This window comes from Neophocaena asiaeorientalis, unplaced genomic scaffold, assembly GCF_003031525.2.
Source record: "Neophocaena asiaeorientalis asiaeorientalis breed wild unplaced genomic scaffold, Neophocaena_asiaeorientalis_V1.1 scaffold242, whole genome shotgun sequence".
NCBI lineage: Eukaryota > Metazoa > Chordata > Mammalia > Artiodactyla > Phocoenidae > Neophocaena > Neophocaena asiaeorientalis.
In genome coordinates, this window is record NW_020172451.1 from 3,904,505 (window position 1) to 3,926,146 (window position 21,642).

At 44.0% G+C, this 21,642-nt stretch overlaps 1 protein-coding gene across 2 annotated transcripts in view; it reads right to left on the reverse strand.

The window, feature by feature from the left end:
• ATXN10 (ataxin 10) overlaps positions 1–21,642 on the reverse strand; it is a 149,502-nt gene that overhangs the window by 41,634 nt on the left and 86,226 nt on the right. Inside the window, exon 10 of one of the 2 annotated variants that reach the window (XM_024737577.1) lies at positions 12,186–12,620. The exons of the other annotated variant lie outside the window; for it this stretch is intronic. Within the exon in view, the coding sequence (XP_024593345.1) occupies positions 12,585–12,620 (36 nt within the window). The 3' untranslated portion in view covers positions 12,186–12,584. Of the gene's footprint in view, positions 1–12,185; positions 12,621–21,642 lie in introns of those variants that run through there. 2 annotated transcript variants of the gene reach the window in all.

Below are 21,642 nucleotides of genomic sequence, written 5' to 3' on the forward strand. Positions count from 1 at the left end.
TGTGTGCGGGGAGCCAGTGCATGATAAGCCTGTGCCCTGTTAACGCCTTTAGAAGTGAGGCATATCAGAGATGTTTCCTGACTTTGGTGTGTGCGGGGAGCCAGTGCATGATAAGCCTGGGCCCTGTTAACGCCTTTAGAAGTGAGGCATATCAGAGATGTTTCCTGACTTTGGTGTGTGCGGGGAGCCAGTGCATGATAAGCCTGTGCCCTGTCAGCGCTTCTAGAAGTGAGGCATATCAGAGATGTTTCCTGACTTTGGTGTGTGCGGGGAGCCAGTGCAGGATAAGCCTGTGCCCTGTCAGCGCTTCTAGAAGTGAGGCATATCAGAGATGGTTCCTGACTTTGGTGTGTGCGGGGAGCCAGTGCAGGATAAGCCTGTGCCCTGTCAGCGCTTCTAGAAGTGAGGCATATCAGAGATGGTTCCTGACTTTGGTGTGTGCGGGGAGCCAGTGCAGGATAAGCCTGTGCCCTGTCAGCGCTTCTAGAAGTGAGGCATATCAGAGATGGTTCCTGACTTTGGTGTGTGCGGGGAGCCAGTGCAGGATAAGCCTGTGCCCTGTCAGCGCTTCTAGAAGTGAGGCATATCAGAGATGGTTCCTGACTTTGGTGTGTGCGGGGAGCCAGTGCAGGATAAGCCTGTGCCCTGTCAGCGCTTCTAGAAGTGAGGCATATCAGAGATGGTTCCTGACTTTGGTGTGTGCGGGGAGCCAGTGCAGGATAAGCCTGTGCCCTGTCAGCGCTTCTAGAAGTGAGGCATATCAGAGATGGTTCCTGACTTTGGTGTGTGCGGGGAGCCAGTGCAGGATAAGCCTGTGCCCTGTCAGCGCTTCTAGAAGTGAGGCATATCAGAGATGGTTCCTGACTTTGGTGTGTGCGGGGAGCCAGTGCAGGATAAGCCTGTGCCCTGTCAGCGCTTCTAGAAGTGAGGCATATCAGAGATGGTTCCTGACTTTGGTGTGTGCGGGGAGCCAGTGCAGGATAAGCCTGTGCCCTGTCAGCGCTTCTAGAAGTGAGGCATATCAGAGATGTTTCCTGACTTTGGTGTGTGCGGGGAGCCAGTGTTGACGCTTCTAGAAATGAGGCATATCAGAGATTTAGCATTGGGGTTCACGAAACCCCAAGACACCAACCCAGGCTGCAGCTGTTAAAAGAATCCTGACCCCATGCAGGAGTTAAGAGCCCCTCCAGCTGGGATTAAGCAGAATAAGAAATTCAGAGGCTACATTTTGGACTTTAATTTCTTTGAATTTTAACTCACATGGGCAGAGAATTTGACTTTAATGTCTTTGGACTTTAATTTAAAATGAAATGTAATTTTGGGTTTTAGTGTCTCCCTGGGAATCTGATAATGAGATAGAATTAATACTCAAATACAGAGTATCTCCTGTGGGCATTTTATTATTACAGTGAATTTGGGCTTTCGCTGGAGTCCCTTAATGTGGAATGAATTTTCTGCCTTGAGGTCAAAGTGATTTTGGAGTTAATTTGATTCATGTATTGGTCTGACCCACTTAAGAGTCTTCTGGGGGCAAAATCTCTACTCCCTACCAGGAGTCCAGGAGAAAAAAAGGAGTATGGTTGGTGTAGGCAAGAGTGGCCTTACAGAGGTGGGAGCAGAAAGGTCCTGGCAAACTTAAGCTTCTCTCCAAAGAAAGGACACACCTCTGGCCCAATACATTAGCAGAGTAACAACAAAAGCAAACAAGAATGCTGAGAGGTGCGGAAGATTCTTCTCTCTTTATGCTGTGGAGAGAGCTGAATTAACATAATACTCCTTGGCTTCTCGAGGCCTGTGACTGGCTCCTTCCCAGGGTAGTGACAATCAGATTACTGAGTCTGGTTGTATTAAGTCCACAGTATAGACAACAGCTACTTATTTGATGGTCTGATTCTTTCATTAGACACTGGGGTCTTCAACTGCATGAAGCAGCTTTCATTCATTCTTGCATCCCTTGCCTTGTCCTTAGATGTCAATCTGCTGAAAAAAATACATGTGTGTGAAGGAGGCAAAACAGCTCTTACGCCTGATCCCATCCACACGTCCATCAGCATACAGGTGATCAGGGTCCCTGTGCTCATGAAACTGAACAGACAGAGGCAGATGGACAGCTGCGGGAGAGGGAGAGAGTGCATGGGTAAGAAGTAAGTAAACAAATTAAAAAGTACGTTTACAGATTATGATAATTCCTAATGATCAACTAGAGCGTGGCAGAGGGGGCAGCATTTCAGAAAGGGTGACTTTTCTACAAGATGGTGACATGTGAACTGAGACCTGTGTCATAAATATGGGGCAGATGCTCAAAGATTTCGAGGGAACCAGAAGTACACCGACTCACGGGTGAAAAGAGTTGAGCATAACTGACTTATGGAAAGGAAGCCGGCATGGCTGTGTGCAGGGAGATGGTAAAATAGTAGGAGATGAGGATGGAGAGGGAGCAGTAAGACCCTATGGAGTGGTGGCTCCTCTGCAGTCCCTGGAGTATAAATGTCATCTCGGCCCTTGTTCTTGTTCTCGTTCTTTTTTTTTTTTTTAACATCTTTATTGGAGTATAATTGCTTTACAACAGTGTGTTAGTCTCTGCTTTATAACAAAGTGAATCAGTTATACATATACATATGTTCCCGTATCTCTTCCCTCTTGCATCTCCCTCCCTCCCACCCTCCCTATCCCACCCCTCTAGGTGGTCACAAAGCACGGAGCTGATCTCCCTGTGCTATGCGGCTGCTTCCCACTAGCTACCTATTTTACCTTTGGTAGTGTATGTGTGTCCATGCCACTCTCTCACTCTGTCCCAGCTTACCCTTCCCTCTCCCCATATCCTCAAGTCCATTCTCTAGTAGGTCTGTGTCTTTATTCCCGGCTTACCCCTACGTTCTTCATGACCTTTTTTTTTTTTCTTAGATTCCATATATATGTGTTAGGATATGGTATTTGTTTTTCTCTTTCTGACTTACTTCACTCTGTATGACAGACTCTAGGCCCTTGTTCTTTAGAAACGCAAATCATCAGGTCCCACCCCAGACCTACAGAATGGTAAACTGCGGTTAGGGCTCAGCAGACAGTGTTTCTTCTAGAATGATGGTTGGTAAGAGAAAGATGACTCAAAGCTTCTAAGTTTCTGCTGAGCTGGATGGGGGTGGTGTCATTTACTGAGCTAGAGGAGAAAAGGCGTGGGGAGGAGCTGGGGGAACTGCGAGCACAATGGGGGACAGGTTGGGGGTGAGGTGCCTGGAGCGTCCAAGGGAACGTCAGCAGTTACATCCTCTGTGTTTCATATACAGAGAACGTGAGCAGTTCTGTATCCCACCATGGAGCCTAGGGGGCGGGTCTGGGCTTGAGAGGTACTTTGGGGTCATCTGCACACAGATGGTCTTTGAGGCCTGGGAACTGGGTCTCCCAGGGGGGTGGGTGCAGACAGCTAAGGGCAAATGTAAGCACTCATTCCCAGTGGATTAATTTGTAAGCAATATGAACTTTTTTTTTCCTGGAAGGAGATAACCAATAACTGAAAATGCACAGTGGTAAGATTTCCTTTACAAGTTAAAGTGATCATCAGATTATCTGCCCACTGATAATTTTTCAGGGTAACTTCTTTTAGAAGCTTATTTCCACGGGGGGTGGGGTGGGATGAACTGGGAGATTGGGATTGACATCTATACACTAATATGTATAAAACAGGTAACTAATAAGAACCTGCTGTATAAAAAAATTTTTAAGAAGATTTCATTATATTGCTATAAACAAAAAGATAATAAAACATGCTGCAATTATCTTTAAAAAAAAAAGAAAGCTTACTTCCAAAACAAATTATACTGCTAACTGTGAAATATACAGATTTCTTCTCTTGTTCTGTTAAAATTACATAGTATTCATAGATATACATAAAATATTTTAATCCCAACCTACTCATTTTGTCCCAGTCTGAGCCACGAGAAGACCAAAGACGAACTTGATGAGAAGTTCAACTTTAAGAAGACTGATGGACAGCATTCCCATGAAGTGAGTCTATCGAGTGCCCAAGGTAAGAAGCTGTCAGCCCTCGGAATGGACGCTGGGAGGTGGGAGGGAAAGCACCAGTGCAGGGCTGAGAGGGCCATGGCAGGGAGGCAGCGAGGGCCGAGGTGCCCAGACTTGTTCAGAGACTGCAGCCCACAGCTAACCCTGCCCCCCCCCCCAGACACTGCAAGGCGGAACACTCTAGAAAAGAAGAGCACACGAAAAAGAAAAGCATGTAACAGCTGTTACAGCAGGTATACTCAGAAAAGGGTTCAGAGAGAAGAGTGATACTGCAGTTCCACAGTGAAGCCCAATGGGGTACAGCAGCAGTGCTCTGAAAGCATTTATGGAAAAACAAAGAAGCTGTTCAAGGACAGTAATACTGACTCTTAAAATGTCCAGAAGTACAAAGAGCAATGTGAGTAATAAAAATATTTTTTCAGTTCATCAAATTCCAGGAAGATTAACAGCTCGCTTTTCTTCGGCAAACATGTGCATCTGGATACAGCGCAATTTTCTCATGAATTCTTCAGCAGATAAAATATTTGTTTAAATAATGAATGAAATTAACTGGTTTTAAAGAAGCTTACTGTATTCTGCTTACAAGACTGAAAGAAGAGCAACTGTTTTAAGTGAGAAGGAAGTGCCGCACCCATGGTGGAAACTCAGAAACTGTCTAGTGAACGAATGCTAAAGCACAGAAAGCATCTGCTTCCACGCTGACCAGTCACGAAGCAACCAGAAACCTCAGGGCTGGACGTCAGAAAGGTATTTTCAACTGATTTGGAACATAAGACATCTCCAAGTGTTTGGTCCAGGAGAATGAGGGTCAGAGGCTGACAAGGAGGCCCCTCCAGCAGGACGGCGCCCCTCCCCCGGCACAGCACTGCCCCGACTCCCAGCCCCTGTGACCTGACAGGGGCGGTGGCAGGAGAGCGGGAGCAGGACCCAAGCACTGCCACCCTCTCCACTACGTGAACTTGGATGGGTCACCTTGGCCTCACGCGGAAGACAGGCAAAAAGCTCTCCTACAAAGTGTCATCAAGTAGGTGGTGAGAAAAGAGCGTCTTGCACAACACCTGGCTTCTAGGAAGTGTTCAAGAAAATGCTAGATATGAACATCATCTTCTTTATTTATCCGCCTACTTATGGCATTTTTGTTGCATTCTTTGTAAAGAACTTCAGACTAGCTGAAGAATGAGGGGAAAAAAGTATAAGCACAGCGCTATTTTTCCATTACTGGAGTTTAAGCAAAACGTCAAAAGCTGACCAGTGAAATATGTGAAGAGCTAGATGAAACACCTCTGTTTTTAAGCAGAAGCTTAAGCTTTTCTCTCTAATGTACTTGAGTGCACGTGACTTCAAGCTCCACTCCATTTAGCTGCCTCCTTACAGTACACAAGACACGACTCGAGAAAGCAGTCATACTAGAAAGGGATCGGGAAACCGTGTCAGTGGCAGAGAAAACAAAGCAGCTCAGAAAAGTTGTTTTGGCACATGTGCGCCAACACGCACAGCTACGTTTGGAACAAAAATAACCCATAGAGCAAGTTTTTTAAAATATGCATTCCACCTCTGCTACTTGGGGTATAATTCCTACCCATAACGCATCGTCTACCATGTCACACTTCAGTGCTTGAACAAACAGAATTCTGTCCTGAACACATTCAGTTTTTAATTTTTAACCCAGAGACAGAATCTCAACTGCTCCTTGTATTAGGATGAGCTCCTTGCCACTAATAAATATAGCCTCGGAATCTGTTTATCAACTGGCCAATTGTGTTTAAAAAAAAAAAAAAAAAAAAAAACTTGCTGAGAGCCTGAGCCTCCAGCCCGTGCTGGGAGTCTGGGAGTCACGGTACACATGGGCACAGATCGGCACGCATGGATGTACACATTGGCACAGATCCGCCCTTGGAAGGAGTATCATGAATGAGTAAGAACAGCTCTGAGAACAGAAGGGGGGCCCTGCTCTGAGCTGTTCGGCCTCTGGGCACAGGCAGGAATGAAGCCCACAGGTGAACTGGTGGGCAAGGGGGGCGGCCAACATCCTGCCCTTTTCTCTCCTGCCTGCCAACCATGAATCCTGACTGACTGCCTGACACCGTCACAGCCTCTGAAGGTGTCACGTGGAAGGCCCACTGTCACCTTTCAGAAGCAGACTACCAGGAGGGGGTGTGTCTATGAATGAAGATGCCTCATTCCAGAAACACGCCTATCGTTAGAAACATTGTTCGCTCTGCTAGAGAACGGGAATGGAAAAGAGGAAGGACACCTATACCAAATCTCTCCTTACGTGCCAACATTTCACATGCAAAAATGTGGTGCTCGAAAGAGCTTTGCAAGGTAGGAATCAGACAGATGAGGAAAATGAGATTTCTAAGGGTTGATCAACTTGTTCACAGCCACAGAGTGAGTGGCAAAGCCCAGGTTTGTTAAAGTTTAAAATTCATGCTTTTTTCAATTGCACCCTACAAATTTCAGGAGGATACATACTTCAGGTCTTCGGAAAAGAGATAATGACTGAAATAACATTAAATACGCTGGAAAAATCCCAAGAATACAGTTGAGAGTGCTCCGGATAGAGAAAGGGGGAGGAAGGGGCCAGTGAGGCGGGCCGGGAACGCTGGGGGCAGGTCCCTGCCCGGAAGCAGTCAGGAACGACGGGACTGGCACGTTGCCAGCCTCAGGGGACCCAGGATGAGGCCTCTGGTGCCAAACCCGAACCGTCCCGAGCAGCAGGAAAGGACTCTGGCCATTCCTCCAGTCCCCCAGGAATCTCACTATTAGCCTGAACAGGAAAGTCACACTTCATTTTCAGGTCCCTTCTCCACGACTCATTTCCCTGTTTGTTAATACGCGAGCACTTGAAAACCTTTTAATCTGCAACTACTTATTCATTTGACAAAAATTTAAAAGATAGCTACTTTCTGACAGATCCTGTGTTGGGGACTAAGGAGTGAATTAGACACGTTTGCTGCCCTGACTAAATTCCGGGTGGGGGTGGGGAGAAGGGAGAGAGAAAAGGCCCCAGAGACTAGCAAACCCTGCCATTAGTATCCAGAGCTGGAGGAGACATGAAGTGCCATGGGCATGCAGAAGAGGGGCACACCTAACCCTGCACGGAAGGCCCTGAAGGCCAAGCTCACGAGCTTCCATTTCATCCTTAAGGCAATACCAAGATTTTACATAGAGATCTGTGTTTCAGAACACGTACACATTTTATTTTAAAATTTAACTTACTACAATGAAGTGCACAGTTCCTAAGTGTGACAGCTTTTAGAAGCTCTACATATGTCTGCACATGTGCAACCACTACCCAGATCAAGACAGAGGACATCCCAGCACCCTACCAGTTGATAAGCCCTCACAGTAACTGGTACTCTAGTCTCCATCACCTTAGATGATGATTTCTGCCTCTTCTGGAATCTGGGGTAAATGGAGTCATACGGCACGCATTCTCCTGTGTCTGGTTTCCTTTACAAAACCCACCTCTGCACCTCATGGTGGCTTTGCCATCTTCACTGTTGTGTATTACTGCACGGGATTAACATACCATGGTGTATTACCCATCCTATTAGTGAGAGACACCTGGGCTCTCTCCAGTTTTTGGCTATTACGAATAAAGCTGCTATGAACATTCATGTACACGACTGGGTAAACACAGCACTCAATTCTACTGGGTATATTACCCAGGTAATTGCTAGCTTAGGAAAACATAAGATATTTAGCAAAAAGACTATCTTGTATTGCTTCTATTGAAAATGTTGGTTGATGTGGCCTGGACTAAGGTAAGGCAAGCGGATTTTGGTCATTAAGAATAAAAGACTGGGCTTCCCTGGTGGCGCAGTGGTTGAGAGTCCGCCTGCAGATGCAGGGGACGCGGGTTCGTGCCCCGGTCCGGGAAGATCCCACATGCCGCGGAGCGGCTGGGCCCGTGAGCCATGGCCGCTGAGCCTGCGCGTCCGGAGCCTGTGCTCCGCAATGGGAGAGGCTAAAGAATAAAAGACTGAAAACAAGACCCCTCAAGAGGACAGATGGGCAACTGGGATCATAAACATTCCAGAGAGCTGGGACAGTCACTGTCTATAAAGCTGAACGAAGGAAACATGACCCTAGTCTTGACTCTCCTGAATCTGTAGGTTTGGTGTGTCAAATTTGGGAAACTGTTTCTTTGAACACTTTTTCAGCCCTACCTTCTTTCTTCTCTCCTCCTGGGACTTTGATGACAGAATGTCAGACCGTTATTAGAGTCCTACATGTCCCTGACAATTTTCTTCCAGTCTATTTTCTTTCTGTTGTTCAGACTGGACCCTTTATATTCTATCCTCAGGTCACTGATTCTTTTCCTCTGTCCTTTCCGTTGTGCTACCAAACCAGTCCAATGAGTTTTTTCACTTTATTTTGGGTTGTTATATTTTTCAGTCCTAAAATTTCCATCTGGATTTTCTTTATATCTTCTCTTTCTCTGCTGAGATTTTCTACTTCTTCATTTGCGTCAATTGTTTGTAACTGTTGCACTTTCACGAATGCTGCTTGAAAACCCTTGTTAGATAACTCTAATGCCTGTGTCATCGAGGTGCTGGCATCTGCAGACTGCCTTTTCTCATTCAAGTTGAGATCTTCCTGGTTCTTCGTGTAATGCATGCTTTTTCATTGTACTCTAAACATTTGGGGTATACTGCTGAGACTGTGGGTCTTAAGTGTATCTCCTGTTTTAGTTGGTCTCCTCGTAACACCACGACAGTGAGGGCTGTGGGGAGCGGCCTCCTGCTGCTGCCACGTGAGGGTGAAGGTCCAGGTCCCCCCCTCAGCCTCCTCCCTGCCGGGCAGAAGGAAACCATAGTTTTATACCTACTGCTCCCGAACAGGTGGGAGCTCCAGTTCCCCACGTGGCCTCCACTGACAGCACGCATGGGCCGTGAGGAAGGGTGCCTTGTTACATGGAGCAGGGATGGAAGTGCAGTATTCTCTGACCCCAGCCAGCGGGGGGATGGGGGAACCTCATTACATTTGGGTGAAGGTTTGAGTCCAGACTCCCCACTCGGCCTTTTCCGATGGGGTGCGGGGGGGCTACGTTTTTTTTCCCATGGTGCTTGTCCGAAGTAGGGCGGTTACCGTCTAAAAGTTTGTCTTGCTAAATTGCCCCTTTCTCGTCCTTTGGGTAGAAAAAGCACGCTTCTCTCCTGGGGGCTTTTTTGGTCTGCACCCATGTTTCTGGATCGATAGCTTCTCTCACATCCAGTCTGAGAAACATGGGGCAAAAAGAGAACCCAGAGAAAGCACCATCGGGCCGTCCCTGGAGTCCTGAGGCCCCTAGGCAGGCTGCCCTCTTCTCCACCTCTGAGTCTCCCTATGCTTGTTTTACATACAATGCCCAGGGTTTCCAGCCCGACTTAGCAGAAGGAATACAGAGAAGTGCACCTACACCATCTTGATCCAGAACTGAAAGTCCAATTCCCAACACACTGCTCTTAAGGTGCCAAAGGACTTCCATTAGGAGATAAAGAAGGAAGTCACTGACCAAGTGCAAACAAAAATGACTGCAGTTAATATCTACTAAGTGTCTGCCCAGCACTGTTCATGTTACATCAACTATCCGTCCTAATCCTCCCAAAAGCCTGAGGTAGGACATCCTGTTGTCCCTTCTTGCTGAGAGGAACAGGCTCCACAACATGGCCAGGGTTTGGACCTGAACCCAGCTGACTCTGGAACCAGAGCTCCTAACCACCACACTACCTACCTGAACACGTTTCACCACGAGAAACCCTCTAAAATAGGCAGGAAGGAGGCCTTCACTCACACTGTGCTCTCTGCCTTCAAAACGTACGATGCAAAAACAGGCTAAAAATCAGCAGTTCAAAATTATACTGTCTTTTTACGTAGATAAGACTTCTTAGTTGGAATTTCATAAATCTGGAATACTGCAGATATTATAAGTCACTGATACTATTAACCGTGTGTGTGTGTGTGTATACATTTTTTTAAACCTTATATTTTTAAGGGCAATGACTCCTGATTGGTAAAATCACTGGAGTATATACTCTTCCATTTTACTTCAAGTAATTTTTCAAAAGCATATTACTAATTACTGTAAAAATGGAAGTTCCAGAGAAATGGCATGTTTTCAAATAAAGTATAGATGATTTTTTCTCTTTGTATTTTCAAAAAGTATATATGAATTTTATTTGATCTCTGCCAAATCACACACCACAAACTACAGATTTCAAGTCTTAGTCTGTACATCTGTAATTACACAAGGCAATCTTGAACTGGTCATCTCCCATCATATATGCTTTTAGGTATAAACATTTCCTACAGAGTTATCTGCAAAAGGAAGAGCTTTATAGGAAAAAGGATCTGCATAAACATCACAGGAAAACAACAAAGCTGCCTACTAAGAACCTGCAATCACTATCGGGGGTCCCAGCCACCTCCCTACAGCAAGTCTAGTTTGGGAAAGCTCCTTCTTTTCCACCTTAAAAGAACAAAACCAAGTAACACAGCTTTCTGTCTTCCAGTCCATCTCTAGTCTTCTGAATTTTACTCTGGAATCGTAAAATGTGGGAACTGGAAAGTGACTTAGGTAATTATGTGGCCCATCAAAATTATACCCCACCTACAGATGAGGATTATGAAAGGAAATCATCTTGATTAAGAAGATGAGGAAACTGACAACTTCTCAAGAAGGGCAGGGCCCTGTTACTCCAATATTATGTGTTCTGTACTTAGAACATGAAGAACCAAAGGCGTCACGTCATTACGTGAAGGAACTAGTAGCAGTTTCTAGCAGGAGAGAAAAACAATACAAAGCTTTCTACTTTGGGGAATCCGGTTAAAGAGAAAAGTCACAAATCACGTAATTAAAGCTGAAAAGGACCTGGCAAAATTTGGTCCAATCTTCTTACTTTACAAATGAGAAAATCCGCAAAATTATTTTCCCGAAGTCATACAATCAGGGGCTTCCAGGTCCTCTGCCACTATGAATTCATTCCACTCACCAATTATCTCTATCCCACGCCGCCCCCCATACATGCCTGAGTACTAAGATGTAAAACACTCAGGTCCAAGGACCTTGCGTGCAAACACTGATTTGATTAGATGACCAATATTTAAGTATATAAAGAAACTAGAATCGATTTCATATTTTAAAATATTAATCTTCAGTCTTAAAACATAGTCACCACTTCAAAGAATATTAGCCTATGCTTATCCTTACATTCCCGAGTGCTTCTTCTCCCTACTCCTAGATTCGAATAACTTCAGAAGTCCAAAGGATCTTATGTCTAATGAGAATTTAAAATATGGAATGAGCATAAAATTCCAGGAGTTAATTCCAAGTTCCATAAATAAATATTAAGAGACCAGAGGTATCAGATGTTTTGCTTTTCCTGCTCTCATCTTCTCCATCTGCACAGTCCTCTGTACCACGAACAACCTGGGCACTTCACATTGCTCTGAACTGGGACCTCAGTGACACTACTTTACTGATTTAGTGGAGATTACACATAGCTTCTTACGAGCTATTCTCTCTCTATATGGGGTAATGAGCGGTATACTCCTATTTACTTTTACTTATTCACTCTTTCAATAAAAACATTAGGGACACTGAACATGGAATTCCAAGGGTTCCAACCCTGAGCTGAGGTTCTACTTTGTTTTAACATTAACCACCCTACACTTAGCATAACAATAACAGCGAAACTGAGCACATGCCAAGGAATGTTCTAAATGTGCTTTTACAAGCCTTAATTCATCTAATCCTCCCTGTGAGGTATTATTATCCTCACTGAGTAGGTGTCATTGGAACGTAAGCTCCAGGAGGGCAGGTATATGGGTCTATTGTGTTCACTGCTGCATTTCCTGAGCCTAGAACAATGCCTGACTCATAGCAAGCACATAATATTCACTGAATGGATGGATAAGTAATATTTATAGAGGAAAACCAGGAGGTATGAAGAGCTTACAGAACGTGATTATGGTCATGGGTATTGAGTAGCACGGCTGAGACTCAAACCATGATTTTTTTATTGCATTATATCAGGAGCCAGCAAACTTTTCCGGTAAACAGCCAGAAAATAAACAGTTTGGGTTTTGCAAGCCATACTGTGGTCTCTGTCACAACTACCCAACTGTGCTGGTGTAGCATGTGAGCAGCCAAGACGACACGAAAGGAGGGAACACGGCTGGTGTCTCGATAAAACTTTATTGACAAAAACAGACCCACAGGCTGTAGTCTGCCAGCGCCAGCATTAAATCCTCACAATAATCAGCTAAGGTACACTAATCAGAACCGGAGACTCAGCTACTGAGGGCTTCGTCCAAGGTCACCAGTGGATCTGGAAGTTCTTGCTCTTCCTATTAAGCCTCATGGTCTCCATGCAGATCCACCGTGTACTCAGAACTTGCTTCGGCACTTGTATGCTACAAAGCAGAACGTCCACTCTCTCTTGCATCTTGAAATCAGACCCGTGGCCGCAGCAGCTGCTGGAGCTCGAGCGCACAGGCAGGTGTGCAGGGGTGTATGCAAGCGCACACACACAGTTGAGCCAAAATCTGTTTTCACAAGAAAATCTGACCTTACGTTAAGTACCGTGATGTGGAAACAATGCAGACTCCATCTGGAAGACAGGCAGGGCACAGGATAGGCTATTTTTGTTCTCACAAGGAAAACAGCCTAACCAAAACTAAACACTAACCTGGTTACACGTGAGGCTGAACATAGCTGAATGCATTAATCATCAGACAGGATAATAAAGGGAAATATGCAAGCTCTCTCCCAACTGTTTACCACTTATATTTTTCTTGGAACAGAAATGCATTTTATATATTATATGAACCTGTAAAAAACACATACCTGGTAAAATATTTAAACACATACTCTGTAAGAAGAGTATTAAAACATGAAATGTTCCATCATCATAAAAGAATTTTGAGTTCACGAAGGTTTAAACACCCACCCAACTCCGGCTACGGTAACAAGTATGTAATAAAAACTAAACTGCACTTCATGCTAACTGGATAATCTTGATCACTACAGGCTACTCAGTAGGTAGCAAAGTATGACAAACTCCTCCTTAAAGCTGGCTGATCTCAGTAAGTAAGGTACTACTTAGGAGCGACACAGTAAAATTTCAAGAGAAAAATCCAAATCAATTATTTTTCAAAATATAAAAGTAGCATTTTGCTTTATTTAAGATTACTGCTCATATACATAAAATCATTCAAGTTCAACGTTGCCCACTATTCGACTGACATAAATACTACTTGGTTCAGTAAGTTCAACTTGATACATTTACTAAGAAATTACGTGCAAAATGATATGTGACAATAAAAAGCTGAGAAAAACACAGTCCCTCCCATCAATAAACCTTTAAAAAACTTACATCTGTCTCAGACTCTCTGGCACAAAAACTAATTTAATGGACTATAAATGCTTAAAAACAGTAGCAGCAGTAGTTAGGATCTTGGGGTGACTGTCAAATACCAACACCACATGATGTACTTCACATATATTATACTTAATGCTTACAGCAACCCTGGCAAGATATAATGCCTGCATTATTTTTCTCCTTTTTCTCTACTGAGAAAACTGGGGCTCAATTATTCCTGCCCCAAATCACACAGCTACTAAGCATCTGAGCACCTATGATTTAGAATCAGGCCTGCCTAGGCTTTAAGTCCAGATTTTTCTTCCATATCACAGTTTAATTCCCTGAAAGCAGGGTTCTAACTATGAGGTCCAGAAACAGGTCCCAGGGAATTCATGGATCTCTGCAAATTGTATGAAAAACTGTATGGCTATGGTACGTGAACTTTCCTGAAAGGAAACGTTTTTAAAGGTGAAAAAAAGAGAAGGATGGTCAGATGAAATATACTTATCACACATCATACCTGCACAGTCTAATCACTGTCCTGTAAAGGCCTTTCAAAAACCTACTGCTCCCCCTATTTATGCAATTCTGTAAAGAAGAGTGACTTATCCTCTCTTCTTTGGCTGAAAGAACAGAAGGGCTATGATACAACCCAACCCTGGAGATGCTCAACTCTTCACCAGAATGGCAGGAGCTGTCCACTCTCACTTTCACCTTGCGAAACGCACAAAACACAGGCACAAGTTCCAAGTCCCAAGACAAACAGCACTGTAGAATGTTCAACTGACTGGAAGCCATTTTTGCTTCTCTCGAAACAGGAAGGTTTATTGTACAATTCTCTGTAAGAGTTTATCCGGAGGGGTTGTCATCAACCACCGATTTCTTTCCACACACACCATGGCTCTCGAGAGTGTTCTAAGCAAAGCCGACTATTTTGCAAACCTCCTTCAATGATGTGCATGTGAAAGTGCTTTGTAAGCTGCAAAAAGATTCGTTACTATTAACAAAGAAATTTAAGATTCAGGTAAAATATGGTCCACATTTCTTAGGTTTTAGATGAAAAGAATAGAAACAGCCCCTGCAGCCCTTACGCAGTGGGTGTTTTAATCTCTGCAGCGTATTCCCTCTGTTACAGACTCTATTACCATCCTGGTTTTAAGGACATGAAAACTAAAGTTCAGAAACATCACAAGACATGCTCAAGGGTGATGATACGCAGCCCGGGGCTCTCTGATCAGGCCATCCTCTAAGCAGACAGGTGATGTGTAGGCCGGACGTGGAGCCAAAGGGCTGTGGGGTGCCCACGGCAGCTCCATAGAATCTCCCAAGCTCCAGGTTTCCAATCAACAGCAAAGGGCTACTAATTCCACCTCACAGCCTTTGTTGTCAGGGGCTGAGTGACAGCCCCTAAGCATCTACTGTTGGTATTACTACGTTAACTCAGTTGGAGATCCATGCTCACCACATAAGGCACTAAAGAGACAAAACCTTTAAGAATGAAAACTACTCAGATTCTGTGTTTCACGAAACTTCCATTAACGAAACTCCAAGTTGTATTTGTATTATAAACAGTCACACTAAGGGGAAAAGGTGTTATTACACAGACTAAAATTGCCCAAAGCCATCTTTGGCATTCACCTAATTCTAGCCACATTTTCCAGTGTTAACTATATTTTAATAAAATAGAAACACTATAGAATAATTATTTCTGAATGATTCAACAAGCAAATAAGTAAATGTTTGAACAAATTGAAAAGAGTTAACTGCGGGCTAACTATTAACTTTTGGCAAGGGCATGCCCCTTCTATAAACCCTCACGATGTTTTTATCTTCTAACTTTAGTCTTAATTTCTTATAAAATCTCAACTAAGCCACTTACAGAGGGAGCACACAGTCCTACGCTGAGGTCCAGAACGTGAGCACAGGGACATGGACACGGAGCCCCATCTCAGAACCAGTGAGCTACGGGTTTCGTTGCCAGGTAGAAATAAAGAGTGATGTGTCGCAGACCCCAAACGCTCTTTCGTGGGCGCACATCCACCTCTTCTCCCCTGCCCACCCCACCCCTCCTTTTCTGAGGATGGTAAGGACTGAGGGGCAGTGTTTCTCAAAGGTGGCTCCAGGCTGCAATCAGAACCTCTGGAAATGGCGGGCTCTGAAGATCTGCATGGTCGACAAGTGCTGGTGACAGGTTACTAGCGATTTGTAATGATCAAGAGTGGGGAGTAGAGAAGGAAAAAAAGCAGGAAATATACTTTAGTGTAATGTTACCCACTCACCACCCCCATTTGGTAAAAACCATTTAAAATTTCCTTTTCCTTTCCAGGAACTTGACTTGGACGATCCCCTGGACTGGCTTCTCTGCTGTACCACTCCAGTCAGGACCAGGTGAGGCAGATACGGCAGGAGGACAGCTGGAGTCTGACCGGACTGGCCTCCTTCAACAAAACAGCTGCGTTTCTTTTCCTCCAAGGCAGCTTTGGTTTCCACCAAGAAGGGCTGGGAGACCCTGAGAGTTCCCCCGCCCAAGCTGCCTGCTCTCCCTCACTGTCCCTGGACTATCTCAACTCTAAGACTGTGACACACTGGAAGAGACAGCGCAGCATCTGCTCTCTCTCTCCACAAGACAAACGGCCATGAGAACTGGGCATAGAGTTATGGCCACAACCTGACAGATGTCAGTAGGTGGTGGGGACTCGCCATGTTTCTCAGGCAATGCGTTGGGCAAGCCCCACGCCTTATGTTAGAGGACTGTCACAGGGCTTCCCAGAGGGTCTGTGACACACACATGCATTGGGATGGTGGCGACTGGAACACATGGTATACAATGGTCCTTTCTGTCCAAAAGGCCAGAAGATGGTCTGCAGGTACGGTTTTACATTTCCTTACAACTCAGTTCTACTGGCTATTCTTTCTACCCAGAAAGGACTGGCATAAGAATGCTCCAAAGTTAATTCCAGAAGAGGATATGTTTACATACAAATATGCCTGAGTATAAACACAACTATTTTTCTCTTGTTCTTCCGATAGGTGGGTCATATATATTTTTTAAACATCAGGCCATTTTCTTTCTTTTTCTTTTGGTTTTGCTTTTCTTGTAATTATTTTTTTCTCTTCAGTTTTAATAACTCTCCATTCAGTAAAAAGTGACTTCTGTTTCCATTCAGTACTCCCAGAGAAGAGGGAAGAGAGACATCACAGCATAATCAGAAAAGGCTTAGCAGTGCAATAAGACAAGAAGTGGCAATAAAACCATACAGACTGGAAAGGAAGAAACACAACTTCATCCTTATTCAAAGAGGATATGCTTATCTGTGTACAAAATCTCAGGAAATCTATTTTTAAAAACCCCTAGAATAAGTGAGTTTAGCAAGGCCACAGAAGACAAGGTCAGCACTCAAAACTCAATAGTATTTCCATATACAAGCAATGAATAACTAGGAACGGAATCTTAAAAAAAAAATACCATTTATAATAGCTCCCTTCAAAAAGTAAAATATTTAGATACAATTCTAACAAAGCATATACAGGATCTGTATGCTGAAAACTACGAAACACTAATGAATGAAATCAAAAGATATCTAAATAAGGAGAAGAACATTTGCTGTTCATGGACTGCAAGATTCAACGTAGTAAAGATATCAATTCTCCTCCAAAGTGAGATGCAGATTTAACGTAATTCCAATCACAATCACACCAGGGTTCTGTATAGTTATAGATAAGCTACTCTAAAATGTACATGGAAGGGCAAAGAAAGTAGAATTGTTTAGGCTAAAACAAAGTTGAAGGAATCACACTACCTAATTTTAAGACTTAATATAAATCTACTGTAATCAAGACAACGCGGTATTTGTAAAGAGTCAGACACAGAGATCAATGGAACAGAAGCAAATATCCAGAGATAGATCCATACAAATGGGACCATGTGACTTTGGGCAAAGGTACAAATGCAATTCAATAGACAAAGGATAGGGACTTCCCTGGTGGCGCAGTGGTTAAGAATCCACCTGCCAATGCAGGGGACACGGGTTTGATCCCTGGTCTGGGAAGATCCCACATGCCGCGGAGCAACTAAGCCCGTGCGTCACAACTACTGAGCCTGCGCTCTAGAGCCCACGAACCACGACGGCTGAGGCCCGCACGCCTAGAGCCTGTGCTCCGCGACAAGAGAAAGCCCACGGGCGCAGCAACAAAGACCCAGTGCAGCCGAAAATAAATAAATAAACTATAAATAAATTTTAAAAAAATAGAGGATAGTATTTTTAACAAATGGTGCTGGAATAACTGGTCATCCTTGGGCAAAAAAGAGAAGAAATTTGACCTAAACTTCACATTTTACACAAGACTGACTCAAATGGAACATAGACCTAAATGTAAAACATAAAGGATAAAATTTTTAGGAGAAAATCTTTGTGATCTTGAGTTAGGCACAGAGTTCTTAGAATGACCCTGAAGGCAAGATCTATTAAAAGAAAAGTCTGATAAACCGAACTTCATCAAAATTATTCAACTCTTGCTATGACAAAAACACTGCCAAGAAAATGAACAAACAAACTACAGACTGAGGGGAAATATTGTGGATCACATACGCAACAAAGAAACTGTATCTAGAACACATAGAGAACTCTCAAAACTCAACAATAAAACAACTCAATTTAAAAACAGGCAAGGACTGCACAGACACCTGACCAGAGAAGATATAAGGATGACAAATTAATAAGCACATAAAAAAAATTCAACATTATTAGCCACTAGGGAAATACAAACTAAAACAAAATGCAATACCACGACATGCCTATTAGAATGGCTAAAACAGAAAATACTGATAATACCAGGTACAAGCGAGGATGTGGAGCAACTGGAATTCTAATTTATCGCTGGTGGAAATGTAAACTGGAACAACTACTCTGGAAAATGGTTTTGTATCTTCTTATAAAATTAAACATATACTATCATACAATCCAGCAGTCCCAATCCTGGGTACTGACCCTGGAGAAATGAAAACTTAACCCTGTATACAGATGTTCACAGCACCTGTATTCGTGATAGCCAAAAAGCTGGAAACAACAGAAACGTTCTTCAAAGGGTGAATGGATAAACAAACTGTGGTACATCCCTACAATGGAATACTACACGGCAATGAAAAGGAATTCACTTTCGTTAACCTGGATGACTCTCAAAGACACAATGATAAGTGAGAGAAGTCAGCCCTAAAATGTTACATAATGCATGATTCCATTTATACGAAACCTTCAAATGAGATAAAACTACCATGGTAGAAAAGAGATCACTGGTTGCCAGGGGTTATGGGTGGGGAAAGGGTGTAACTACAGAGATGGGACGAGAGAGATTTCTGGGTCGATGCAACTGTTCTGTATCCTGACTGTGGTACCAGTGGTTACATGAATCTACACAGATATTTAAAAAATTCAAAGAACTGTATACTCTCCCAAAAAGTCAACTTTACTGTGTGAGAATTAAAAAGAAAAAAAGAGGCCCAGAAGAAAGGAACAGTGCTCAGGGGGAGATGGAGAAAGAAGGCTTCTCTGCTCTCCTTACTCTGTGAGCACAGTCAGAGAGAAGAGCCCGCCTGCAGGAGCAAGTCAGCACTGGGTCTCCGGGAACGCTCCCGGGCTGGGTTCTCTGCCCACAGCAGAGCCTCACCGCTGGGAGAAGACTCATGTCACTCACGCAGAGGATGTAGACCGCGCAGCACATGTGTGTGCTCCAGAACTTCTCTAACTCTGCTGTGAACAAAGAGAGGAAAAAAGAGAGCAGCCCTGGGAAGACTCTAGAGAAGATGGAACAGTCTGTGGTCCCCTGGGCTCTGATGCCCCTCTTGGGAGAGCTGCCAGAGTGGCTGGAATGGCCCACGGGCCTTTCAGGGATCCGGTGTCCAAGTTGGAGTCCTGCTGGGATGCTGCTACGACTGCCCTGAAGAGAGGTGGCCCTAAGAGACCGTGATCCCCTAAAGGTGGGCAAACTCTGTTCAATGCCAAACAGCTGACCTACCATTTTCCCAAGTGATGAAAGTTCTTCTGTATGGGAAGGTGGGCTCCTTTTTCCAAGTTAACAGTTTCTGAAAGGCCATACCAGGAGCAGTGAGGGAAGCAGCGGGGCATTCCCAGGTCATGTGATCAAAGGAAACGCTGGCTTAAGAGCAAGGCAAGGGAGAGTGTGAGGTTGCTAGGCCTGGCAGCAATGAGCTCTCAGGTTCACACACCTGCCATCCCACGACAGGACGAGCTTCTTCGGGCGTGTCCCTCCCAGGCTGGCCACGTGCTCTGGGGAGAGCCCTTATATCGGGTCCATTCGAGGACACCTTAGAGCCCAGCCTGGCTACCCTCCAGCTCAGACAGCCCCCTGCAATGTTATGTAAATACTTCTGGACTTTAAGAAATAGTAAGAAATACATTTTATATGGAACTTAATGTACATACACAAACTCATACAGAAACACACGTGTGTGGGTACATCTGTCAACGCACGTATTCATCACATACCTCCCCCCATCTTTCTCACATAATTTGTCCCAGTTGGCCACAATGCTTATTACAACATGTGTAGTTCTTGCTAAATACTTAGGTGATACGTGAAACATTTTCTATTCCACCTTATCCTGCTTCATTAAAAAAAAAATTCTGGCTATGACCAATTAAACTGGTTTCATATTCCATTAATGGGTTGCAATCTACATTTTAAAAAAGCTTTGCTTAGGATGGAATTCAAACAGATCTAGGTTCAAATCATACTTGCTACAACTGGTTTGGGTGAATTACTTTTATGACCTTGGTTCTTCATCTGTGAAACAGGGGTAATACCTCTCGTAGGTAAAAGACAAGTATAACGCACAGACCTGACACACAGCAAGCTCTCAAGAAGTCACAGCATTATTAGCACAGAAACCCTAAAATCCACTTCACCGGCTGTTAGTCTTACCATCTGGGACACTGCCTGCTCTGAGAAACTGCATCTGGGCATCCTCATTTAGAAATGCATTTATAGAGTAGCAAAATACTTCTGGCAAAGTTGATTACGCTTTATTCAACCAACATATACCTATACCTTGTGCTCCATCGAAAAAGTGTTTATGTTTTTTAAACTTCTTGACGCTCTTACAGGTTTTTATTCAGGTCAGTTTCCCTCACTGTATACAGAGTAAATTCATTCAACAAAAATTTTCTGAGTACCAAGCGGGCACTATACCAGGCTACCCAGGGAGACAAAATAAAAGAGGCATGGCTTCCAGCCAGGAGCTGCTCTAAGCCGGCTCCAAGGTCCTGTGGAGTCTGGCCCCATCCACTTTTCTTGACCAAGTCTATTCAAGATTCAAGATTCTCCCCAGCTTCAACCAAGCTGGTTAATTCCGTTCACTCTTTGCTTTTCTTCCTCTCTACCTTTGCTGGTGTTAATTCATCCCTTTTGAATATTCTCTTCATTGCCACATAACTAAATTTTCCCAGCTTCCTCAAGGCCCAGTCCAAGTGCCTCCTTTCCCAGGCAATCTCTGCTCTCCCTACACGGTGCTGGCGGAGGCCTTCCCTCCTTCTCACAGGCCAGGATTCTAACCATTTCCTCCTTTGTTCCCCTATCAACCTAGCACAGGGCGCTGCACCAACCAGATAACGTGGCAACTGTTGTCTATGAATACAACAATTAAAACGTGTATATATGTGTGTGGGGACCGGCACTACACGCACTACAGATATTATTCTACCGATGAAGCTGTGGTTCAGATTCCACAGCGATCCCCCCCCACCCACTAAGGGTTTCAATCTAAGGTCAACAATAGGAATTAAAAGGTTTTTTTTAACCCTTTTTTAGTGGAACTTTCCTAACATACCACAAAGTAGAGAGACAGGTGTAATAAATACCACATAGCCATTATCCAGCTTCAAGTTACCATGCTGTCAATCTTGTTTCTCTATCCTCTTTCCACACTTTCCACCCCTAGAGTATTTAAAATAAACCTCAGACATCACATCATTTCACTGGCTAATCCTTTAGTATTTCTAACAGATAGTGCCTGACAAAAATAACCAGCATGTCGTTATTTTGCTAAAAAGCTTAACTGTAACTCCTCAGTAACATCTAACAGCCAGTCCACGTTCCAATGTCCACGAACATCTCAAAAATGTCCTTTTACAACTGGTTTCTTGAAAGCAGCGCCTGAAGTCTCCAGCCAGCATGGGGATGCCAGGCTTCCTGTGTCTTCTTAAGTCTGTAAGATACTCTGCCCTCCTCCTCCACATCACCCATCAGTGAAGGA